This window comes from Carcharodon carcharias, chromosome 20, assembly GCF_017639515.1.
Source record: "Carcharodon carcharias isolate sCarCar2 chromosome 20, sCarCar2.pri, whole genome shotgun sequence".
NCBI classification, from domain to species: domain Eukaryota; kingdom Metazoa; phylum Chordata; class Chondrichthyes; order Lamniformes; family Lamnidae; genus Carcharodon; species Carcharodon carcharias.
In genome coordinates, this window is record NC_054486.1 from 62787127 (window position 1) to 62813949 (window position 26823).

A 26823-nucleotide genomic window follows, 5' to 3' on the forward strand; every position below is an offset into this window, starting at 1 on the left:
TAACCCCCTGTAGACAGTAATTATCAGACCAAACAGAGAAAATACCTCATAATTATGATTTTTCAGTTGATTCAGAGAATACTGTAAATAAATGTTTGTGGTTTCAGATGTTGTATGCTAGAAGTTTTATGTTTACAATGCTTTGAAAGCACCGGAAAAGCACTTAGTATTCACCCAAAGGGTTAAATTGCAAAGTTCACTTTTCTAACATTACTTCTGGTTTCATTCTATTGGAGGTATACTGCCTCTGATTGCAGTGTTTATCTTACTGTACATGATGAATCACAGGGAAGTCCCTTTGACAATATCCTGTGCATAAGCACTGACTTCAATTCAAGTGCGCCGAAATATCAGAAAGGATTATTGTATTTATAGGGAGGAACTTAGAGCAGTCCTTAACTGCTGTAAGATATTTAGTCTTGTCTGAAACTCCTTGAACAACGTTTTCTTTGAAGCTTTGCCGACAATCATGTCAAACTGCAGCAAAACCTTGCCAAGTTCTGAAGATCAAATTAAAGGTAAGACAACGGATTATGATTTTAAATATTAAAATTGATCCAGTGTCACTACACTGTTCAATTTCTGAAAAGGGCAGCCTGTCAATCATAATGAATGGAAGAATTTGTATAGTGACCTTCACATCCCCGTGATGAGCTAAATATGTCACAACTAACAACTTTTTTTGAAGCATAATCACTGTTATTGTGTAGGCAAATGCAGCTGCCAAATTGCACAGAGCACAATCCAACAAACAACAATGATCTGTTTTGATGAAGGATTAATGTTGATCAGGAGAAGGCCTGGTGCTTCTTCAAATACAACAAGAACAGAAGAAAAAGGAACAGGAGTCACACAAGGAAGCAGAAAGTCTGCCCGCCGGTACAAAAAGTAATCCAGAAAGCAAATAGCATATTGGCCTTTATTGCAAGGGGATTGGAGTACAAGAATACAGAAATCTTGCTACAATTGTACAGGGCTTTGGTGAGACAGGGTAGGTACAGGAAGGATTTTTCCCCTGGTTGAGGGATTCGAGAACCAGGGGACACAGTCTCAGAATAAGAGGTCAGCCCATTTAGGACCAAGACAAGGAGGAATTTCTTCATCAGTGGGTGGTAAATCTTTGGAATTCTCTACCCAAGAGGGCTCATTGAGTTTGTTCAAAGCAGAGGTCAATAGATTTCTAGATACTAATGGCTTTAAGGATACAGGGATAGTGCGGGAAGGTGGCATTGACCTAGTTAAATGGCAGAGCAGGCTCGAGGGGCTGAATGGCCTACTCCTGCTCCCATGACTCTATGAGACCATGCCTGGTCTCCATATCTAAGGAAGGATAAACGTTCCTTGATGTGGTACAGCAAAGGTTCAGTAGATTGGGTCCCAGGATGAATGATTGTCCTATGATGAGAGGCTGAGTAAATTAGGCCTATACTCTCTGGAATTCAGAAAAATTAGAGATAATCTCACTGAAACATACAACGTTCAGAAGGGGCTTGACAAGGTAGACACTGAGAAATTGATTCCCCTGTCTACCACATCATACTATATACCTTCTGGCACATTCTTGCCCCTACACTTACCCTGTCTATATCCTACTGCTATGAGATCTTTTATGTCCAATTGAACAGGCAGAAAAAGCCTCAGTTTAATGTCCCACCCAAAACATAATACAGGTTGGACATCCAAAATCCTACTGTCCAATAACAGGACATTTTTGAAATGACCGCTGGTCTCATTCCAGGGTCTGTATCAGTTTCAGGTTTTTATTGTATTCAGGGCATTTATTAGATTTGGGTACTGTACAGGTTGGATGTCCAAAATCCAGGAAAACCTGAAATCCAACATAGGTCTTGGTCCTGAGGTGCCAGATTTTGGATGTCCAACTACTACTCCAACACTGAAAGCAGTCCCTCAGAATGGCACTGAAGGAGATTTATGCATGGAGGCAGGGGGCATGGCTGAGATGCTCTAAATCTTGCATCTGTCTTTACCAAGGAAGAAGGTGCTGCCCAAGTCATAGTAAAAGAAGAAGTAGTTGAGACAATGGATGGGCTAAAAAAATTTTAATGAGGGGGTATTGGATAGGCTGGCTGTGCTTGAAATTGGTAATTCACCAGCCCTGGATGAGATGTATCCAAGGATACTGAAGGAAGAGAGACTGGGAATTGTAGAGACATTGGCCATAATTTTCCAATTTTCCTTAGACTCAAGGATGGTGCCAAAGGACTGGAGAATTACAAATGTTACATCTTTGTTCAAAAAAAGGTGTAAAGATAAGCCCAATAACTACAGACCATTCAGTTTAACCTCGGTTGTGAGAAAAGTTTTAGAAACAATAAAATAATAGAAACAAAGTTAACAAGCACTTGGACAAATGTGGATCAATTAAGAAAAGCCAGCGCAGATTTGTTAAGGGAAAATTGTGTTTAACTAATGTGCCTGATTTTTTTGATGAGGTAAGAGAGAGTGTACTTCATGCATGACTTGGTGTACATGCACTTCCAAAAAGCATTTCATAAAGTGCCACGTAACAGCTTGTAAACAAAGTTAGAGCCCATAGAATAAAAAGAACAGTAGCAACATGGATATGAAGTTGGCTGAGTGACAGGAGTGTAATGCTAAATGGTTGGTTTTTGAACTGGAGGTGGATATATAGTGCAGTTCTCCAAAGGTCAATGTTAGGACCATTGCTTTTCTTGGTTGGTACTAATGATGTAGACTTTGATGTTAATGGCACAATTTCAAAATTTGCAGATGGCACAAAACTTGGAAGCATTGTTAACTTTGAGGAGGCTGGTGATGAACTCTAAGAGGACTTAGGCAAGCTGGTGGACAAGTGGCAGATTAAATTTAATGCAGAGAAGTGTGAAGTGATTCATTTTGCTAGGAAGAATGAGGAGGGACAATATAAATTAAAGGATACAATTGTAAAAAGGGTACAGGAGCAGAGTTGTGAGGGACCTGGGGGATATGTGCATAGACCATTGAAGGTGGCAGGCAGGTTGAGAGAGCAATTAATAAAACATACAGGTGCCTGGGCCTTACAAAATAACATATAGTATAAAAGCAAAGAAGTTAGGTTAAACCTGTTTAAAACCCTATTTCGGCCTCAACTGAAGTATTGTGTCCAATTCTGGGCATCACATTTTAGGAAGGATTTGAAGGCATTAGAGACGGTGCAGAGAAGATTTGCAAGAATGGTTCCAGCAATGAGGAACTTCAACTATGTGGATAAATTGGAGAAACTGGGGCTGTTCTCCTTGGAGAAGAGAATATTAAGAAGAAATTTGATAGCAGTTTTCAAATTCATGAAGAATCCAGTCAGATAGGGAAAAACTTCCTGTTGGCAAAAGGGTCAAGAACCAGAGGACACCAATTTATGGTGATTGGCAAAAGAAGCAACAATGGCTTGAGGAAAAATTTTTTTACGCAGCCAGTGGTAAAGATCTGGAATAATGACAAACAAGGCACGGGAATACTCGATGAATGGTAGGACCCTGGGAAGTACCGAGGATCAGGGGGATCTTGGTGTACATGTCCACTGGTCCCTTAAGGTAGCGGAACAGGTAGATAAGGTGGTTAAAAAGACATATGGGATACTTGCCTTTATTAGCATAGAATATAAGAGCAGGGAGGTTATGCTGGAACTGTATAAAACACTGGTTAGGCCAAAGCTAGAGTATTACGTGCAGTTCTGGAATCCGCATTATAGGAAGGATGTGACTCTACTAGAGAGAGTGCAGAGGAGATTTACCAGGATTTTGCCTGGGCTGGAGAGTTTTAGTTATGAGGAGAGATTGGATGGAATGGGATTATTTTCTCTGGAGCAAAGGAGATTGAGGGGGGACATGATTGAGGTGTATAAAATTATGAGGGGCATAGATAGGGTAGACAAGAAGAAACCTTTCCCCTTGGTGGAGGGACAAATAGCCAGGGGGCATAGATTTAATGTAAGGGGCAGGAGGTTTAGAGGGGATGTGAGGAATAATTTTTCACTCAGAGGGTGGTGGGACTCTGGAACTCACTGCCTGAAAGGATGGTAGAGGCAGATACCCTCATAACATTCAAGAATGTGCACTTGCGATGCTATGGCATACAAGGCTATGGGTCTAGTGCTGGAAAATGGGATTAGAATAGTTAGGTTGACAGGTTGACTGTTTGACTGGCATAGACTCGATGAGCCGAAGGGCCTTTTTCTGTGCTGTAGACCTCTTTGACGCTATGACTCTATAATGATGTTGCTCAGAAAGAGAGATGAGTGAGAAGAACCTAAAAGAGGAGCAGTAGGTCTGTCTTGATATTCTGTAATCTTGTAAATAGTTAGTTATGTAAATAAAAGTACTTCGAAGGAAAGATCTTTGCCTCCAGCGAGGCCTTTTACCAGAGTAAGACACCAACTGTACTCCGAGACAACCCAACAATAACAGACAACATACATTCTGAGTTACTGCCAGACAGACTCATTTTGATTGTCAGTCTGGAAGAAGGAGAGGACCTTGACTCAGAAAGATCTAGTTCAATGCTTGCTGGCTCACTTGCAATAGGCCAAGTGTTTCCAGAAGTGTGCAGATTGGGACTGCTCTCAACACTGGATTCAAGCCCTCCAGAGATTTATCTGAAAATCTAGAAGCCATTCCAGCTGCTTCCCCTCTTCTGCCACAAAGGCTGCCACTATTCAACAGGGCTGCTGTTCTTCTCTTGCAGCTACTCGGAAAGTGATGCCACCCTTTAACTGGCTGCAGTCTTTTAAAGGCTGCACCAGAACTTAATTTTCTTCCCTCCTTTATTGCAAGGGGATTTGAGTACAGGAATAAGAAAGTCTTGCTGCAGTTGTATAGAGCCTTGGTGATTGTGTGTGGTTTTTTCTCCTTACCTAAGGAAGGATATAACGGCCAGAGGGAGTACAACAAGTTTCACCAGAATGATTCCTGGAATGGTGGGATTGTCATGTGAGGAGAGATTGAGGAGACTGGGCCTATATTCTCTAGAACTTAGAAGAATGAGAGATGATCTCATTGAAGTGTACAAAATTCTTACAGGGCTCGACAGGGTAGGTGCAGGAAGGATGTTTTCCCTGGCTGGCGGGGATCTAGAACCAAGGGACATGGACTTAGTATAAGAGGTAGGCCATTTAAGACCAAGATGAGGAGGAATTTCTTCAGTTGGAGGGTGGTAAATCTTTGGAATTCTCTACTCCAGAGGGCTGCGGAGGCTCAGTCATTGAGTGTGTATGTTTAAAGCAGAGGTCAATAGAGTTCTAGATACCAATGACATTAAGGGATACAGGGATAGTGCAGGAAGATGGCATTGAGGTAGAAGATCAGCCATGATCTAGTTAAATGGCAGAGCAGGCTCAAGGGGCCGAATGGCCTACTCCTGCTCCCATGTTCTTCTTAGCAGCAGTAAACCCAAGAGGAAGAGTATTAGGGCTGGTAGCTTAGTGATAATGTTACTAGATTAACACTCCAGAGACACGAGTTCAAATTCCACCATGACAACTGAGGGGATTTAAATTTAATCAATAAATCTGGAATAAAATGCTGATCCTATTAATAATGATGAAGCTACTAGATTGTCATAAAAAAACAACCCATCCCCTTTACTAATACCCTTCAGGTGAGGAAATCTGCCATCCTTCTCTGGCCTGGCTTACATGTGATGCCAGCTCCATAGCAATGGAGTTGACTCTTCACTGCCCTCTGAAAGGGTCCAGCAAGCTACTTGAATGTATCAAGCTGCTATGCCAGATCGACTGCACTGATTCCAGAAAGTAGTTCACCACCACCTTCTGAAGGACAATTTTAGGGTTTGGGTAATAACTACTGGGCTTGCCTCACTGCCCCCATCACAAGAATAAGGAAAAAAATTAGTGATCCAAACTGAATAAGAAAATGAGGACCCCAGGGTTAAATTACCATGGGTCAGTGGTGGAGTCATACAGACAACTGCTATTCCCATCTGGCTGCTTACTTGCCTATTTCACCCATGAAGAACTTAGCTCATGATGTTGAGAACATTCCTTATATATTGGTGCACTAGACACATACAATGGAGGGAAATTATATCACAGAGTAATTGCCTTACTTATTTAAATTTCATTTGGATGGACATATAGTGATAAATTGATAATGAATATACTATTAACATTAAGCTTTGATTACATTTTAAATAACAGTGTGAGGCATTGTTGTAAATTTAATTTTCTTCTTTCAATAGGTCTCACTAATGCTGACATTGCCTTCATGGTCATACTCAATATTGTAGCAGTTGCCACTTATGCTATCTTCTTTGAACTATGGACCTATTTACATAACAATATTTTGGATGACTTAATCAGGGAGAAGACCCTGTTGGTCCTTGGCTTATTCCCTGTAAGTAGCATGCTCTAAGGAAGTGTTATGTCGATGTATTACACAGATACTTGTGTTTGCAGTGATATTTGCACAATATGATTCAGCTGGTTTTAGGTATTAATGGTGATAAAATTTCAATACACTTGGAACAGTCACTGTAAATAGAGGATAATTTTTCCATCACCTTTGGTTCCCGAATGTTCTACATTAAGATTTAAACAGTTCAATATGTAAAATAAGGTATAAATTCTCCCGCAATTTTATTCAATTTTCTTGGTGCTATTTCTGACTTTTGGAGCAGAATTTGACTTTTTACTGTCAGGTAGGAGTGGAACAGCAGCTGCTAAAATGGAGCAGCTCCATTTCCCACTTCGTTCCCAACAACATACAATTTTAACTTCATTGGTTTATGTGGCAGATAGGGTACCTGCCAGACAGGAGCCTCATGGATAAGCGTTAATTTGGTCCTTTGCAGTCAATGGGGCCCTGATGTCTTTTTAACTACAGCCTGAGTGAGGGAGCTGCAACGGCTTTCCTATTAGGTTGAAGCAGGTCAGCAGGTAAGCAGGAACAATGAAAAGATCCTGCATGCAAGTGAAAGAAAATAACTGGTCGATCCTTGTCTTCTGGCAGTTTCTCTGCACCCTCTTCTCTCCTGTTTTGGGAAGGAAAGCCTGGGTTTGCTGGACCTTAAACTAGGACAGCAAGTGCATTCAGATTTGACCAAGCTCCTTCCCACCTCAAACCCACTGGGTTAAAATTGACCCTTTGGTTGGGTACAGTTCCCGCGGTGTTAACACCTTGCCCAAATGACTGTTCTTTATGTGTAAGCCTAACCAGTGGGGACTGGATGTTTCTGTGAATTACTGCTTCTTTTGGGATGGATGTAGTGTGTAAAATGGGGCGCCAAGGCCTACTGCCTGAAAAACCCAATTTACTTCATGTAGGAATGCAAATGAATAGTTTAAATTGTTCCTTTGCTGAGCCAGAGAGTTTAATTGTCATTGTCACATTGTTAAAAAGATACTTATGCTGTTTCTTTCTAGCCCAAATTTTCTGTGGTGAGTTTAATGAACAATCATATGCAAATCCAGCAAGTTCTTAAAAACAACAGGGAAGATGCTATTTGTGCAACATAAAGGGTAAAGTGGTGAAACTTAACTTGCAAATTCTGTGATTCACAGCTCATGACATATCTCTCAATCCCACAAACTTGCTGACCAATTTGTTCATTAGTAATGCCATGTGCTTTAACATGCCGTTATTTTTGCAGCAAGATTCGACCCAGTATGCTATCAATTAAGATTCACATAAATGCAGTTTCCAACAGGGTGCATTGGATAATTATTAGGAGTGCTGAGACACCAGGAGCATTGAAGACTAATTATCTCCCTGGCTGAGATTGACTCACTAAATGGGGATTAAATACATATAAAAAAAATTAAAATTCTATCATTGTTGTTATCTATTTTTAGTATTTAAAGCACTTGTACATTCTTGTCCTTCGAAGGTCTCTCAATGTAAAAGTGACTCTTAGTGGAAAATGGTTTGGAGTTTGGATTGATATTTTCATTTCAGCCAGATGCAATTTAAGTGTAGTTTCATCCTACAGCATTTCATTAAATTGTTTTGGTACAGTAAATGACTTACCTTCAGCAAAAGCTCATGTTCTTTTATTCTTAGGTAACTACTATTGCCTACCAATTGGTAATGTTTGTTCCACGAGCTGGAAGCTTGGTTGACCTTGTGGCAACTGTGTAAGTATAATTAAAAAAGTACTATGGAAAATGAGTGATGAACTCGGTTTTAGCAGCTAATCTGATTTTTTTATCTTTTATAGTTATACGTGTATAGCTTTGTTTAGTTTCTTCCACCTTACTATAAGTTACCTTGGCGGAGTAACTGAAGCTATTGAAAAACTGCAATATGTGGACGCTTTACTAAATGTGGGACCTTTTTGCTGTTGCTGTACCTGTCTTCCAAAAGTCAGGATAAACAGGTAAACATATTTATTTGTGATTTTTTCCCATGTAATAAATGCTTACAATATATACCAATATTTATTTTCTAATAAGGATTAAGTATGCACTTCAGAGAGTAGATTTTATGAATTTTCACTTATGAATTTTCTGCTGGGAGTATTTATTAGCAACTTGACTGAACACCTGGTAGTAAAGCTCCACATTGGGAGTACAACTTCATAAGATCTACCTTTTTATCAGCCGTATAGAGCAATTTGTGGATGCTCACAGTGACACCAGCCACCAGTAAATAAAATGGGTTAAAAATATAGTAACGCCTATCCTATTCATTCCTTAGTCCATTTATTATGAAGAAGAATGGGTTATAAAAGTGATTTCAAGGTACTGATTCCATCATAAGATTTAGTCATAAATTGTTTGAATTTTTCTATTGCAGTTAATGTGTAATCATTGCCAAGCATTTTAATTCACTTTTTTCATTTGTTCTTTTTTCTTCAATTTCTCCTCATACTATTACTCACTTAAAAAAAATTGACTCATATTTGGACATGGCTCAAGCCTCCTTTGGGTTGAAATTATATTTTGTGGTATTAATTATAACATGCATTATGTTGCTTTGTGCATTATTTAATTTATTTTTAGAAAGCTAGTGCCTTCTTTAAAATAGTGAACAGAGGGATTACTGTTACAGTGTAGGGAAATGGCTAGTTTGCATACAGCAAGTTCCCACGAAGAGCATTGAGATAATGACCAGGTGTATCTGTTTTACTGCTATGGATTGAGGAATAAATATTGCCCAATATACTGGAAAAGCCGTGCTCCTGTTCAAAATAATGTCATGAGATCATTTACATCTACCTAAGAGTCCTCTGTATAGTGTCTCAGCGGAAAGACCACAGGCTGGATTTTCAAAGCCCATTCTGGCAGGCCGAAGATCTCCTGCTGTAGGTCGGTGTGCCGGTTTGCCAGCACAGTTCTGCTCCTGAGCCAGTTTCGAAAATGTCAGTCTGGAGCTGAACAGATACTTGCCCTCAAGTGACAGATAGCCAATGAAGGTGATTAAGGCCACACTCCCAAGTCAACTGAAATTTTCCAGTCAGCAGGCGGGTCCCCTACAACATGGCCTAAGTGAAGAGGCTGCCACCTAGTGGAAGACTGGGGGTCCAGCCCTCCAGTGGGTTTTTTAAGCCTCCCTGCAGCCACTTGGCAGCTGTAGCCTCTTTTTATTTTTATATTTTTAAAAAGTGTTCAGAGGCCGTCTCAAGATGGAGGTGCCTCTCTCTCTCTCTCTCTCTATCCCTATACTCTCTGTCTCTCTCTCCACCCGCACTCCATGCCTTGGCAACTCCAACCTGGGACTGTGACTATGGGATCGCCAATGTGTCATTGCTAGAGGACCTCCTATTCATTCTCCACCCTTGGGAGCCCACCTGTCATCCTTAATTGAACAACAAGCGGCTCTCTGGCTCTTAACTGGCTGGGCACTGAAAAATCATGTCAGGAGTCTATTTCTAATTTTCTGATGCTGTGGGACGATAGACAGCTGAAAGTCCTCCTGATGTTGGGTTTCTGTAAGACTCTGGTCCAGGAGTTAGATTACCCAAAAGAGGGGGTCAAGAATTGGCTGAGTGCCAAGAAGCAGAGGGTGATGGTCGAGGGGTGTTTTGTGACTGGATGCCTGTGTCCACAGGGTTCCACAGGGATCAATGTTTGGTCCCTTGCTGTTTGTGATATATATAAATGATTTAGACTTGAATGTAGGAGAGTTGGTCAGTAAGTTAGCAGATGACACAAAAATTGGTGGGGTGGCAAATAATGAAGAGGATATCCTTGGATTACAGGAGGATATAGATGGGCTGGTCAGATGGGCTGATCAGTGGCAAATGGAATTTAATCCGGATAAGTGTGAGGTGATGCACTTGGGCAGGACAAACAAGGCAAGGAAATACACAATAAATGTCCTTCCTTTATCGTCTGATACATAAAACAGCCCACTAAAAACAATCAAGATCAAATTGAACCAGAAAACTAAAACAAACACGATTGCAGCAACAATGACTTCTATTAACCTGTTAATTTTAGCAACAGCAGCACTCAACATCTTCATGCAAAAATGGGTTTATAGTAATGAAAGTATTTTAAAAAGCTATTTTGATTACATCATGTTCGTGGGAGAAATCCATTGATGCATTAAGTTTTCTTACTGTGATTGTGCTTGTGTTGTGAGGAATGTGGGTTTAGAGGCAATGTTTTTTGATCCCTGTATCTCAGTTTGACTGAAGAACATGGGGGTCCTGTTTATTCATTATTCATGTTCCTGTTTGTTCTGTTCTTGTTGTTTTATGGGTGCGTTGCCATTGCTAGCTTATTTCCCCATTGAATTTCATCTAATTTCTTTCCGTATTGCAGGCTACAAAAATTTCAACCCTTCAGACTGAAGGGGTTCAGATCCATTGGGCAGACCTCAACATATAGAGTAAAGGGTTAACTCTAACATTACCCTGATAATAGCTAATGAGGATGTGCTTAAAGAACTGTCTGTCATAATGACAAACAAGGCACAGGAATACTCGATGAACGGTAGGACCCCAGGAAGTACTGAGGATCAGAGGGATCTTGATGTACACGTCCACTGGTCCCTTAAGGTAGCGGGACAGGTAGATAAGGTGGTTAAAAAGGCATATGGGATACTTGCCTTTATTAGCCGAGGCATAGAATATAAGAGCAGGGAGGTTATGCTGGAACTGTATAAAACGCTGGTTAGGCCACAGCTGGAGTATTGCGTACAGTTCTGGAATCCACATTATAGGAAGGATGTGATTCTACTAGAGGGAGTGCAGATGAGATTTACCAGGATGTTGCCTGGGCTGGAGAATTTTAGTTATGAGGAGAGATTGGATAGACTGGGGTTATTTCCCCTGGAGTAGAAGAGATTGAGGGGGGTTATGATTGATTATGAGGGGCATAAATAGGGTAGACAGGAAGGAACTTTTCCCCTTGGTGGAGGGATCAATAACCAGGAGGCATAGATTTAAGGTGAGGGGCAAGAGGTTTAGAGGGGATGTGAGGAAGAATTTTTTCACCCAGAGGGTGGTGAGAATCTGGATCTCACTGCCTGAAAGGATGGTAGAGGCAGATACCCACATAACATTTAAGAAATGTTTGGATGTGCACTTGTGATGCCAAAGCATACAAGGCTATGGGACTAGTGCTGGAAAATGGGATTAGAATAGTTAGGTACTTGTTTGACCACGCAGACGCGATGGACCGAAGGGTCTTTTTCTGTGCTATAGACCTCTGTAACTCTAAGTTCATAAGTGATTTTAAAGCAGTTTCATTAAATAGTTTATTAAGAAGCAACAGTTCCAAAATAATGGGGAGAATTTTCCCCATGTCAGGCGAGCCAGTTGGGAGCAGGCATGGGTCAATAAAGGCCAGCCCGTCATGACGCATGGCCGGAGTGCTACCTGCAGTCTCTTGTGCCTGATCATAGTATTTGATTCATTCATTGTATGTGAGGCAGAGTTACTTGGAGTTTCCTGAGAATGAAAAATCTTACAGATGAGATTCATTTGAGCCAGTTTCCAGCTGAGTTAAAATTCCACCTGGCAGAGGCAGCAAGAGTCCTCAGTGGCTTTATTCACAGATGGTTGGGATCCAAATGGCCGTGATGCAGACCCCCCGTTTGTCCAGGAGGCTCTTTTGTAGCCCACCAGTGACTACAGCATTGTCAGCTGACAGTGGATTTCACACTGAAAATCATCCCTCACCATGTGATCACACATCTCTCCTTGTGCACTCCTCTGGAACTTTAAATTTTAATTGTAATTGCATGGGAAATGGGAAAAAGCAAGAGAACAGAAGCAGCGCACACTTCAGTTCTGCCATCAGGAATGGCACACTATTGACTAAGACCACCTCATGACTTCATTTCCGTTGAAAGTGTAGTACTGTATAAACATGGCATGAGGTTTCAGGTTGTGTTAATAAAGAATACCTTTCCTGTGGTTTAAAGTTTAGTCTATGTTGATTTTAGTGTGTTTGTTACAGAAAATGTCTTAAAACATGAAATCTTGACATGTGACCCTTTGAGTTGGTCAATGGGAAATTCATCTCTTTTTTTAAAACTTATCAGCTTCTATGGGGATTGTAACAACATATTTAACTGTCTTATCTGACTGCTTCAGAGGGGTTTCCTACTCGTTTCCAAACACAACCCTGTTAAATATGAGAAGAGTCCAGGAACATGTCGGATTTTCCATACACAGCCATTTTCTGGCCTCCCTCCCCCCACACTTAACTAATCCCTCACACCCTTGACAGATAATATTTCACCCATTATCTTTAAAGTCAATTAATTCTTTTGAAGTTCAGCCACTGTTATTAGACAAACATGGGCATAAGTGAATGACTAGATAATCTGTTTTCAGTGAGGTTAATTGATATGCTTGGAGAACTCAACTGCTGTTCTTTGAATTTTTACATACTTCCGCTGGAGGATTAGGTCTCAGTTCAATGTCATTTCAAAAGGCAGCTCCTCCCTCATTACTTCTAAATCAACTTAGAGCAATTACTTGACAATGTTCTGACACAGATATAAGAATGATAACAACTGAACCCAGGTGATAGTTATAAATACGATAAAGTGTAATGCAAAGTCTTCCTATTCTATCACATTTTTATCAATTAAAATCAACAATGAGAATAATTTTGAAATAAGAAAGATGGGAAGCCATCTTTTGAACAGTAAATGTATAACGTTATTTTAATATTTAAAATACTCATTTTTAAATGCTGGGCTATTTGTTTCACAGAAAAGCTTATAGAATTCTTCGAATTGGCATTTTGCAGACGTTGATTCTACAACCTGTGCTTCAGTTCATCTCTGCAGTCTTGTGGGCTGATGGAAAATATGACAGTGGAGAGGTAACTTCTGAGATTTGCTTGTTTCAATGCTAATACGCAGATCTAGCAGTCTCAAATAAACAAAAAAGTTTGTAAGCTTTGGATCCATTTTATAATCTCTGAAATTCCTGACACTGTCCTAGAATAAAACTTCTTTAAGTGTGTGTCATTAGAAAGTTTGGAATATTCTATATATTCTGGTAAATACGGTGAAATTTTGTATTTTCTGTGTTATTGAAAGATTCTGTCAATTTGTGAACTGTTTAGTGTTTGAGCCCATGCAAATTAGGAACATGGCTGACACTGTCCAAATTAATTTGGCCTTTATATCCTTTTAAGACTTGGGACAACAACTGTTGATCGGCATTATCTAACATTCAGGTTTGAGAATGACTTTATATATCTGGTTTTTATTACCCGCTATGGTTGTGTTGCATAGAGGCAAACTGATGTTACTAGAACTCTGCACATCCAAATGGTGGAAGCAACATTTGATGGATTTTTGTTGTTCCTATACTGTCATTATAAAGATGGTAGAAATTCCCTCACACATTTTATTGTAAATTATGCTGCACATCAAGTCACTTCTGAGGATGTATCTGCCTAACAAAGGCTCATATGCACTCTTGCCAAATGTTTAATGACCTACCATAGAGTTACATAGAAATTCCAATGCAAAGCAAGCTGCTCAATCCAACAATTTGATGTATATCCTATAATCTGATGCTGTGTACTCTGTTCTTATTTCCCATTATTCCCTTTTCCTTCAATTATTTATCTACCCAATTCTTAAATACTGACCTAGTCTTCATTGTAATCATTTTCTCCAGTGCCGCATTCCACAGCATCAGAACCTTTGGGGCATAAATTTATGTTCCCCCACTGGCAGGTGTGTATGGGGGCTGGGGAGGGTGGGGGTGGCCATAAAATTCTTTGGATGGCCTTCCCATTGGGCTGTCACCCGCCACAGCCTTTCTGTAATTTTACGGTAGGATGAGTGAGGCCTAGGCTAGCCCTCCCCCCCCCCATGCCCCACACTTGCCCCAATTGAGGCCTTTAAGAGGCCAATTAATGACCACTTAAGGGCTGTTTTCCACCCAGCCTCAATTTTCAGGATGGCAGGTGGAGTGGAGGGGCAGGGAAGCCCACAAAGTGCCCCTGCTGAGGTTTTGGGCAGGAAGGTGGGGGGACACCTCCATCAATGGCCTCCTTTTAACATTGGGTGACCTCCAAAATGTCTGGCCCTATGGGTGCTTCTTTGCCCCCCCCGCCATCACCACCCTGGCATCTCCAGTGACACCCCAACACCCCCTCTCCATCCCCCCACCAGGCCTCATCTCCCCTCCCCACCCTGAGACCCCCAAAATGTACCAGGTTCTGGTCTCCCAGGGACTTATACTCTGGGGAACACTTGCAGTCCCAGCCCTATCTGCTGCAGCTTCTGCTGCTGCTGGCATGAGGCGGGACTTCCTTCCGCCTTGGAACATTAAATGGTTGCAGGGCAGCCAGTATCAGAGGCAATGTGTTCACTGCTGGCTCGTCAAATGGGGGGAAGAGGAATTCCACCATTCAAAAAACCCTAGTCTTGGTGTGACAAGAAACCTATCCTGCTCCCTCTCTCCTAAATCACCAACATTGAATCTTATCTCTATGCACCTTCATTCTTGACCCTCAAATTATTGAAAACCTTTGTTTCTATTGGTTCAACTACAGAAGTCAGCTGCACACCTTAAGAGTGGCATTGTCAGCAAGAGAATGTAAACCGTTATCTGCAAAATGGTAGTGCGCATGTCTCAAAATGTTCCAGATTATATGGGCCACAATTACTTTGAAAAGACAGACACATCTAAATCTGAAATGACCAAATTTGTGAAGTTTGAAATTGAAAGTTGGTTTGATATTGATCTATGGGGGTCAACTTTGCCCAAGCCTCTGCTTAATATGTTGCTTTATTTCACAATGCTCAAAAGTAGCATGAATTGCTTCAACTCCATTTGATGCCATCCATAAACTGCTCAGATGAAATGAACAACTTTTGAGACTGATGGGGACAATCTTATGTCATGATACTGAGCAGATTACAAACAGCTTTTTCTGAATACACTATATCACTAGACTTCTCAATTCAGGGTTTCATCCATGTAAACTGCAAAGTTTACCTTTCCTTAACTTAAATCAGTTTTAATGAGGTCTCCAATGACTGCCTTCTCAGCTGTAACAAATCTGTGATTCTGTAATATCATGCTCTGGTAGGTTTAGAAAATGTTTGTGTTATGACGTTGTAGAAAAACCTTAACATGGCAGCCAAAAGGCTAGAACTTCTTTTGAACTATACCTATTAGTGAAACTTTGTGTTACAGGTACATCCAACCAATCCCTTGTTTTACATCAAGATCATGCTGAACATATCAGCTCTATCATCTTTATATGTGTTTAACTTGTTACTGAAGGCTGCCTTTGGAATTGCAGAAGCAAGTTATCATCTCATGGCCAAATATACAATTATAATTCTCTACACCATCCTCAGCCATCTGCAGCCACTGATTCTTGAATGCCTTGCAACCTATAATGTCATTCCCTGTGTGAGTCTATATTCCTCAAAAGGCAGAGCATCACGTAAGTGGAACCTCCATTAATATGAAATGTCACTTGTCAATTATGAATGTGAAAAGGTGTAGGAAGGATATTTTAACAAATGAAAATTTTTAAAAATTATATATTAACAACGACAATGCATTTATTAACACTTGCACTTGATAATAGCTATTGCACTTCTCAAAGACAATGAGACATAGATTATAAATGTTGACCTTCCCAGTGATGCCAACATCCTATGAATGAATAAGAGAAAATTAACCTGATAGATTTTAGTATGGAATAGCAGTTTTGTAATTCTGAATATGTATTATCCCTCTGAAAATGTTATCAGGATTTAAATTTTACTTCAAAAAATATAACCAGGTTCAGACCTTCAGTTAAGTCTTACTGATGACTATCTCTTCCTACAACTCTCTTACATCTTTCTGTTTTTATAATTTTCTTCCCACAGGTTATTGCCCAAGTTAGACCTAAGTATCTGAATTTGGAGCATCTGAATCAAATTGAGTAAAAGATGAATGTGGCAGACAGTGCTTCCCCTAAGCTGCATGGCTGCACAGCAACATAGAAGTTCCCACACAGGCTGAGCACAATTGGCCCCTTTAAATTACCGTGCGTTCTCAGCCGTGCAAAAAAACTCAAAGGCCCGTGCACTTCAGTGAATAAATTGTGCACACATAAAAACACAAGAGAGGAAACGTTGGTGGCAGATTTGCATGAGGTGCCTGTGCTTCACTAGGGAGGTTAGTAACAAAGCTTTGTTTGTAACTTGCTGCAGCCAGAACTGGATCCCAAAACCAGGGCATGGACAGTACAGCCTGTAACTGTGAAGGCCGCTGTGGCCCGACATTTGCCACAGGGTTGTTGCAGGATGCAGTAAGTAGCATTCATGATATCTCACAGTTTACTGTAAACTGTTGCATCAAGAAAGTGATCAATTCTCTCTTCTTGAGAAGGGACAGCTACATCTCCTTCACATTGGACCAAGTGAAGCCAGGCAAGAAAGCGCTGTTGCAGCTTATCCAAGGGATCATAGACCTAACTCACATTATCCTACTACCTATCAGCAGGCATGAAACTTCCTGAACAGAGAAAGATCTCTCTCCCACAATGTGTATTTTGTCTGTGACCACAGGCAGCAGACAATACAAGTTTCCTAGCAGCAGCCATAATTTATTCGCCCTCTCAGTCCTCTGTCCCACCTCTATTCCAATCAGGTCATGAGGTTACAGGCTGGCTATATGATAAAAAGCACTATCCCCTCTAGACAAGGCTCATAATTCCAGTGAGGAATCTGAGTACTGAACAGGAGCTGGCCTAAGCGGCATCCATGTCATTGCCAGAGATCCTACTGAGCAATTAAGTTATCAGCATGCTCAAACAATGCTGCTGCTCTCTGGACTTTTCTGGAAGAGCTCTGATATACATCCTGATTGTGGCTCCAAGTTTGTTGTGGTGTGCTGTATAATTTTGCAGTCAGGAGGAGCCACTCTTAACCACCACTTGAGTGGAAGAAGTGGAAAGGCAGGAAAAGGTGGAGGAAGAAGAGCACAAGCAGTTTTGCCTAGCAGTCCCCATAAGTGAGAAAACTCTCATAGAAACTCTCGATCCTATAGCACCAACAATCCTATCATCCTTATAACCACGGTTCTCACAAACGCTCATCCTCCTGCAGTCTAAGCACGTTAGTGCTGCATTAACTTTACTCAAAACATTAACACCAACAATAAATCATGAAAAAAAGCATCCTGTTTGATAATCATGAGCTTTTAAAATTAAGTATCGCCCTAGTGTCTGTCTTATGTGCTATAGTGTGAGAGAGGAAAGGCTGTTGAGCTTTCTTTGAAGACACCAGGTGGCTGAAGTGTTTGCCGTAAAGCAGCTCTGAGCCATGAAGACTGGGACTCTGTGGCCCAGCTGGCTGTGTGGTGCTGCGAAGTGCCCTGACAGAATGGGAGCTGGAGGGGATAGGCACACTGTCATCCTGAGAGAGTACAGCAGGTGCCTCTCCCATGGAACCAAGCCACTCTCATGGGAATCAGCTTCAGCATTTTTACTGCTCTGCATGAGAACAGGGTTCTGGAGGGATGCAACATTTTGGTAATGTTAAACCCCAGAGCTGGCAGTCATCTGAACTTCCACGGCAGTAGTGTGAGCTGGTAAGGAAACTGTCAGAGCTGCCATCAGAGGCTCCATCATGGTAGACCACCCACTGCATGGTGCCTGGAGCTGACCACCCACTCCGTGGTCTCTATTCTTTGTGCCAAGCACTGACACAGGTCAGAGCTGGACTCCTCCATCCTCTCATGTATTGCGCACAAGCTCTCTGGCAGGCAGTCCCGTGCACTTGGCATTTCCTGGTGTTTTATAATCAGCCTTCTTCAGTAATCTAGATCCCCGGGGTCAACATCCAAGTCCTTTGCAGATAGGATGTGATCTCCGCCTCCAATGAGCTGTCTCCTCTGGCATCTGATCCCTCTAACCTAGGTCCTGTACACCTGTGCCCGGTGATTCAGTATGTGAAAAGCCAATCTGTAGCCTACTCGCTAATGTACCCATGGCGCCTTCTCGATTTCTGCTTGCTAGAGTCAGATTGAATGATAGTGCAAAACTTCACAAAGGCTCCTCTTCCTGGATTGTGGCAGGGCCATCTATATTTTCTGCACCTAAAATGAAAGAGAGGGACAAATGTCAACTTTTAGTGCCAAGGTAAGCAAAGGGAGATGACTGACTGCTGATTGCAGCTGCATTTTGTCATGCAGTGTGTATAAGGTGGGATAGAAGTGAGGGGGAAAAGAGGGTAAGGTGCAAAATATTCCTGTGGGATATCTCTTGCCACATTTTCACTTACCTCGGCCAGTGGTGACAAAATATATAGTGGCCTAGCCATACTCTGGTCATTGTTTGCTCTCTAATGTTATGTACCACCTCCTCTAGCAAGAAAGAAGGGAACATGTTAGCAGTAGCTTTGTGAGCTGTTTTGAAGATGTGTCTGTTAGGTTCAAATAGTACTGACATTGTGGGCAGGATATGAGGTGTGGGAAAATGGGTGTTCCAATAGCCACAATAGTAGGAGTTACAGAGTGTGTAAGTATGAGGAGGAGGAGGAGGAGGAGGAGGTGGTGGAGTGAAGTGTGCTGCAGTAATTGTGGAAAGTGAAGGAAGGTGGGGATGGGGAGGGCTGTGAGTTGTGGGATTGCAGGTGTTCGCAAAGAGTAATTGAGCCGAGAGTTACAGTTTTTATTTCTTACCCTGACAACCCTGATGACATCATTAAGCTTCTTTCAGCATGCAGCCAGACCATGGTAGCTGAGCTGTTGATGTTAACTTCCTGAGCCAACACTGCAACTCTCACCTCTCAATCAGAAGGTTCTGGGTTCAATCCTGATTCCAGGACTTGAGCACAAAATCAAGGCTGAAACCCCACGCAGTACCGAGGGAGTGCTGCACTGTCGAAGGTTCTGTCTTACGGGTGAGATATTAAACTGAGATCCCGTATGCCCCATCAAGTGGATGTAGAAGATCCCATGGCACTATTTTGAAGAGGAGCAGTGGAATTATCCTCAGTGTCCTGGCTAATATTTATTCTACAAGCAACATTGCAAAAACACATCAATTGGTCATCGCCACATTGTTGTTTCTGGGATAATGAAGTGTGCAAACTGGCCTCAGTGTTGAGTATGTGAGTATGGGTGGTGGTGGGACAAGGTGGGGGTTGGGGGGGTGGTGGTAGGAGAATGCTTTCTGCAGATCTTCCATCCATGTTGGACAGTTTCAATGCTTTTCTGCTGCCTGCAGCCACAGTGCCCTCCCTTTAAAAGGTGTGGCTGTTTTTAAGTGGTGTCAGTGATATCTGATTAGCAGCCCTGTCCAAACAGATGTGCAGCAAATAGGAACGTTGTGTTGTGCTGGCTACACGCCAGTCTCAGCATAATGATGAATTTCAAGTGGCTCTTGCCAGTTCTCAAAAACTCTGCCTATTGGAACGTCCTAGTTTTTATGGTTACTAGATGAAACTTGACAAGATTGCATCCGGAAATAAAATGAACAATGTTGAAACAACAATTTGTGATTGCATATGTAATTGGAGGTCCTGAAATCACCCGTTCTGATCAGGATATAAGGAACATCTCATCTTTGAAGTTACCAAAACACCTGAGTAGTTTCTTGAAATTTGGATCCACGACTCCTTTGGTCTTCTGAAATAAAGCTGCCTCTGAACTTTCATTGGAAAATAACACCAAAAAATTCACACATTTGCAACAAAGAGTTAAACATAACACATTATAATGCAGGAGCAGTGCGAAGCAGGTCAGCATCACGTGAAGAGACCGGGAGGGGTTGGAAGTGGATCAGCACCCCTGAAGTGAAAGAGAAAAAAAAATCAAACTCTGACATCAGTGGAAAGCTGTGAGTTGATTGGCTCGTGAGTATTGCTGCTGCTTTTCCATTCTCCAAAGTGGGGCTTCATGAACAGCAGGAAACAGCAAGAACAGAGTGGGGCTATCCCCCATCACCAGGAGAGCAGAGCGGGGCTATCCCCCATCACCGGGAGAGCAGAGTGGGGCTATCCACTGTCACCGGGAGAGCAGAGCGGGGCTATCCGCTGCCACCAAGGAACAGAGTGGGGCTCTCCCCCATCACCAGGAGAGCAGAGCGTGGCTATCCCCCAACACCGGGAGAGCAGAGCGGGGCTATCCCCCATCACCAGGAGGACAGAGCGGGGCTATCCCCCATCACCGAGAGAGCAGAACGGGGCTATCCCCCATCACCAGGAGAGCAGAGTGGGGCTATCCCCCATCACCAGGAGAGCAGAGCGGGGCTATCCCCCATCACCAGGAGAGCAGAGCGGGGCTATCCCCCATCACCACGGGAGCAGAGTGGAGCTATCCCCCATCACCAGGAGAGCAGAGTGGGGCTATCCCCTAACACCGGGAGAGCAGAGCGGGGCTATCCCCATCATCAGGAGAGCAGAGTGGGGCTATCCCCCAACACCGGGAGACCAGAGCGGGGCTATCCCCCATCACCGGGAGAGCAGAGTGGGTCTATCCCCCATCACTGGGAGAGCAGAGTGGGGCTATCCCCCATCACCAGGAGAGCAGAGCGGGGCTATCCCGCATTACCGGGAGAGCAGAGTGGAGCTATCACCCATCACCAGGAGGACAGAGCGGAGCTCTCCCCCATCACCGGGCAACCAGAGCGGGGCTATCCCCCATCACTGCGAGAGCAGAATGGAGCTATCCCCCATCACCAGGAAGACAGAGCGGAGCTCTCCCCCATCACCGGGAGAGCAGAGTGGGGCTATCCCCCATCACCAGGAGAGCAGAGTGAGGCTATCCCCAGTCAACAGGAGAGCAGAGCGGGGCTATTCCCCCATCACCGGGAGAGCAGAGCGGGGCTATCCCCCATCACCGCGAGAGCAGTGGAGCTATCCCCCATCACCAGGAGGACAGAGTGGGGCTATCCCCCATCACCAGGAGAGCAGAGCGGGGCTATCCCCCATCACTGGGAGAGCAGAGAGGGGCTATCCCCCATCACCAGGAGGACAGAGTGGGGCTATCCCCCATCACCGGGAGAGCAGAGCGGGGCTCTCCCCCATCACCGGGAGAGCAGAGTGGGGCTATCCCCCATCACTGGGAGAGCAGAGCGGGGCTATCCCCCATCACCAGGAGGACAGAGCGGGGCTATCCCCCAACACCGGGAGAGCAGAGTGGGGCTATCCCCCATCACCGGGAGGGCAGAGCAGGGCTATTCCCCCATTACCAGGAGAGCAGAGCGGGGCTATTCCCCCATCACCGGGAGAGCAGTGCAGGGCTATCCCCCATCACCGGGAGAGCAGAGAGGGGCTATCCGCTGTCACCAGGAGAACAGAGCGGGGCTATCCCCAATCACTGGGAGACCAGAGCGGGGCTATCTACTGTCACCAGCTGGTAGTCTGTGGGTTCAGAGTCCATGTTTCGAAAGAAAGGTCAAAGTGTGACTTCATAGCAAAGCAGGTAGGAGATTGGCGGAAGAGTGTTTTATTTTTATCTTATCTAAACGAGAAAATAAACTAGTGAGTCTTATCTTTCTTGTTTTAAAATAAGTTTTACTACTACGAGTAATGTGTATTAAGTTTTATTAGGATATACCTGTATTCTTAAGGTGTATTCATATGGGTAAGGTTTATTAATTGTCATAAAGTTTATTAGTATTGGTAAAGCTTTATTATCAGTAGCAAGGTTATTAACTAACAAATGGATGAAAGGCAGGGCAGCTCCAACCTCTAGAGTGCATACCTTGTGCTATGTAAGAACGCAAGGATTACCATTTGTGCAGGAAGTGTTATCAGTTGCAGTAGCTTGAGCTCCGTGTTTCGGAACTTGAGCAGCAACATGCATCACTGCAGCGCATCTGTGAGATTGGGAGCTTCATGGATAGCACGTTTATAGATGTGTTCACCCCACAGTTTAAGAGTATGCACGGAGTGAGGGAAGCCACTGTTCAGTCAAGTAGAAACAGGCAGGAAGTGCAGGAGTTCCCTGACTGCATCCCATTCTCCAGCTTGTATTCAGTCTGACTAATGATGACAGTGATGGTTCATCTGGGAAGTGCAGCCAAAGCCAAGTCCATGGCACCACGGTGGCTCAACTATACAGCGGGGTAGAAGGAAGACTGGAAGACCAATAGTGATAGGTGGCTCATTAGTTAGGGAAATAGACAGGCGTTTCTACAGTCACAGGCATGAATCCAGGATGGTGTGTTGCCTCCCTGGTACCAGGGTCAAGGATGTCACTGAATGGCTGCAGAGCAATCTGTGGGGGGAGGGAAGAACCAGCAGTTGTAGTCCACATTGGAACCAATGACATAGGCAGAAAGAGGGATGTGGTCCTGCAGTCAGAATTTAAGGAGCTAGAAAGAAATTAACAAGCAGGACCTCAGAAGTAGTAATCTCTGATTACTCTCAGTACCATGCATAAGTAAGTGTAAAAATAGGAGGATAAAGCAGATGAATTCATGGCTGGAATGATGGTGCAAGAGGGAAGGCTTTAGATTTTTGGGACATTGAGACCAGTTCTGGGGGGGAAGGGACCTGTACAGGCCAAATCGTTTACGCCTAAATGGGGCTAGGCCAAGATTTCCTAGAGTTGTGTTCACGAAAATTTTCTACAGCAGTATTTTCCTAGTCCAACAAGAGGACTGCTGGATCTGGTTCTTGGGAATTGGGTGGGCCAAGTGAATCAAATATCAGTAACAAAACATTTAGGAGATTGTGGTCATTGTATCATAAAGTTTAGGTTGGCTCTGGAAAAGGACAAAGAGCAATCTAGACTGGGGGAAAGCCAACTTCAATGGGGTAAGAATGGATCTGGGCCAAATATATTGGAATCAAAGGTTGGCAGGAAAAATGGTAGCTGAACAATGGGCTCCCTTCAAAGAACAGTCTGGGCACAGTCTGGGCATAGTCCCTCAAAAGGGAATGATAGAGTAAACAAATCCAGAGCTGCCTGGATGAAAAAAGTGATAGAGATTAAGATGAAGAAGAAAATGTGCACTTGTGACAGATGTCAGGTGGATTATACAATGGAGAACCAGGCTGAATATAGAAGATTCAGAGGGGAAGTGAAAAAGCTGATAAGAGAATCAAAGAGAAGAAAAGAGACTGACAGCTAACATAAAAGGAAATCCCAAACTCTGTTATAGTCATATAAATAGTAAATGTGTGGTAAAAGGAGGAATAGGGTTGATTAGGGACTACAAAGGGGTTTTACAGCATGGAGGCAGGGGGAATATTTTGCATCTGTCTTGACCAAAGGTCTACCCAGGCCACAGTAAAAGAGAAGTTAATTAATGCAATTAATTACAATAATAAAAATATAATATTAATTAATAAAATAATATTGCTTAAAATCATTAAGAAGGAGGTAGTAAATAGGCAGTCTACACTTAGAGTTGAGAAAGCACCAGGACCAAATGAGATACATCCAAAGTTACTGAGAGAAGTGAGAATGGCCATAATTTTCCAGTCTTCCTTAGACTTGGGTAGCTCCAGGAGAGTGGAGAATTGCAAATGTTACACCCTTGTTCAAAAGGGTGTAAAGATAAGCCCAGCAACTATAGGCCAATGAGTTTAACCTCGGTGTTGGGAAATCTTTAAGAAACAATAATTCAGGACAAAATAGCCACATGGACAAACGCCAATTAATTTAGGATTTGTTAAGGGAAAATAGTGTTTCACTAATTTTCTGGAATTTTTGTTGAAGTGATAACAGAGAGGGTTGATGAGGGCAATGCTGTTGATGTATATATTGTATGATGTGCCTGCATGCCATTGTAATGTAAAGGTGCTTGGCAGAGCAAGGGTTAATGTGAGACTGGAGAATAGCCCCACACACTGTATGATGTATAGAGTCACATGGTAATAGACTGAGAGAGCAATCTAGAGAGCGCATTCTGGAACTAGCCTGCATGGAGGTAACAGCATTATACATGAGTCTGTAAATAGTTAAAGACTAACAATAAATGGTTCATGTTTAAATATATAACTCTCAAGATCTCACCATTGAGACATTTAAAGAACCCATATTACAGCTGTGTGCATTCCAAAAGGCATTTGATACAGTACCACACAGCAGATTTGAGAAAAATTATAGCTCATGAATGCAACACTGGCTGAGTGACAGGAAACAGAGAGTCGTGGTTAATGGCTGTTTTTCAGGCTGGTGGGAGGTCTGTAGTGGAGTTCACCAGGGGTCAGTGTTAGGTCCCTTGCTCTTCCTGACATATATTCATGACCTAGACCTAGTACAGAATTTCAAAATTTGTGGATGATATGAAACTTGGAAGCATTGTGAAATGTGAGCAGAATAGTGTAGACCTTCAAAAGGACATAGGCAAGTTGGTGGAATTGGCAGACAAGTGGCAGATGGAGTTCATTGCAGAGAAATGTGAAGTGATTCATTTTGGTAGGAAGAACAAAGAGAGTCAATATAAAAAGGGGTGAAGAGGGTACAGGAGCAGAGGGACTTGGTTGTATAAATGCATAAGGTGCATATTGAAGGTGGCAGGACAGGTGGAGAGAGCAGTTAATAAAGTATACAGTATCCTGGGCTTTACTGATAGGAGCATAGAGCACAAGAGCAAGGAGGTTATGTTGAACTTGTATAAGACACTAGTTCAGCCTCAGCTGGAGTATTGCATCCAGATCTGGGTACCGCATGTCAGGAAGGAGGTGAAGGCATTTGAGAGAGTGCAAGAAAGATTCACTAGGATGGTTCTAGGGTTGAGGGACTTCAGTTATGAAGATAGATTGGAGCATTTGGGACTGTTTACCTTGGAGAAGAGACCGTTGAGCAGAGATTTGCTGAAGGTATTCACAATCATTATGGGTCAGGACCAAGTGGAAAGGGACAAATTGTTCCCACTTGTGAAAGGACTGAGAACAAGAGGACACAGATTTAAAGTAATTGGCAAAAGAAGCAAAAGCAACATGAGGAAAAACTTTGTCATGCAGCAAGTGGTTAAGGTCTGGAATGCACTACCTGAGAGTGTGGTGGAGGCAGGTTCAATCGAGACGTTCAGAAGGGAATTAGACTGGTGTCTGAAAAGGAAGAATGTGTAGGGATGCCGCGAGAAGGCAGGGGAATAGCGCTAGGTAAATTGCTGATTCGGAGAGCTGGTGCTGACATGATGGGCTGAATGGCCTCCTTTTGCGCCGTAACAATTCTATATTCTGTGATTGCACTTTATTTTTCTCCTTTCCAGTTTCTTTGTTTGTATTTTTCTTTTGTTTTACCCTTTAACTTCACTTTTATCTGCTTCACTCTTAATTCATGTTTGTTCCTGTAATTTTAATCTTTATCTTATCAGTAGTTTAGTACAGAAACTAGATATTGTACCAACTTTTTCTAATTTTCATTTAATTTCTAAGCTCACATTTACACTCTAAAAAGTCTCATTTATTTTACAGAAATAGACCACCATGTAAAGATCCTGGAAATGTTTGTATTTCTACTCGTCTCCAGAAAGTATTATCGGAAACAAATGCCAGAATCTATTCCACTGCATTTTGAAAATCCACTTCACACTATGCCTTGATTTGATGGTCTTTCTAATGGATCAAATTATGTTTCATGCCTGCTACTGAGTTATCTGTTCAAAAACTGTACTTTACAGAGATATATGACATGAAATTCTATGAGATTTAACTGTTTGTGTTGGATTGATTTTTGATATTTCATAATGCCCCAAAAATGTATTTTCTTTGTGTTGTCAGAAACAGTTATTGCCAAGCCACAAAAGAGTAGAGAACTTGAACATAGCAATTGTTTCTTTGTCCTTTCTTTCACATAATAGAACTGGAAAATGCTAACCAAATGGATCCACTGCAGAGAAGCCTGGATAATTTTTTAAGCTGTATGAACATGCTGATGGGTCAGGGTGGGAACGAGAGGCAGGGTCCACCACCAGCTATTACGTCATTGTATATGTTGGCCCTGTGTCATTTCCTCTAGAAAAATGTATATAGCAAAGTCTGCATTTAGGGTCAAAATTACTGGTACAGGGACAATGATGGTGCCCATAGTTTTGGTGCTATGGGTGCCATTTTGATACCAAAATGGGGTCCGTGGCGTGCAAGCATACCTTCACACAGAATGCCATTTTAGTGAGGGCACCTTGGTGAGGCACATCTTGATATCAGCCAGTATGCAATGCTGATTTGACGTCAGTGGTGCCTTTCTCAACCTCTCACCAGCTAAGTATTAGAGCTATATATGCGTTCGGAAACAGGAATGGCACTGCCCCTGTTCACCTGTGACCCTGCCAGTGCTGCTTAAAGGAAGCATCAGGTCAGGTTAGTTGCTGATTAATTTATAATGGTTCAGTCGGAGTTTGTGCTTTGCAGAATTGCTTAAAGTTGGTGAAGTTGCCAGGGCTTTGTGCTGCACATGGACAAGGCCTGAGTTCTGACAGCAAGAGTTCTGCGCAGAACCCTTCTTTCCAGTACA

The 26823-nt window shown here is 42.6% G+C and overlaps 1 protein-coding gene across 2 annotated transcripts; it reads left to right on the forward strand.

Moving 5' to 3' along the window:
* Positions 1–280: 280 nt before the first annotated feature.
* On the forward strand, positions 281–26135 carry LOC121292653 (organic solute transporter subunit alpha-like). Of its 2 annotated transcripts, XM_041214904.1 has the most exons (7): positions 281–518; positions 6214–6368; positions 8034–8107; positions 8191–8349; positions 13147–13258; positions 15598–15853; positions 25785–26135. In XM_041214904.1, exons 1-7 carry the CDS (start codon positions 470–472, stop codon positions 25910–25912), a joined length of 933 nt encoding a protein of 310 aa, XP_041070838.1. In that variant the 5' UTR covers positions 281–469; the 3' UTR covers positions 25913–26135. The 2 variants fall into 2 exon arrangements, with proteins under 2 accessions (XP_041070838.1, XP_041070837.1); XM_041214903.1 differs by lacking the exons at positions 281–518; positions 6214–6368; positions 8034–8107; ... (1 more) ...; positions 13147–13258; positions 15598–15853 and adding an exon at positions 19924–21831 and having other exon boundaries at positions 25785–25907.
* The last annotated feature ends 688 nt before the right edge of the window (positions 26136–26823 follow it).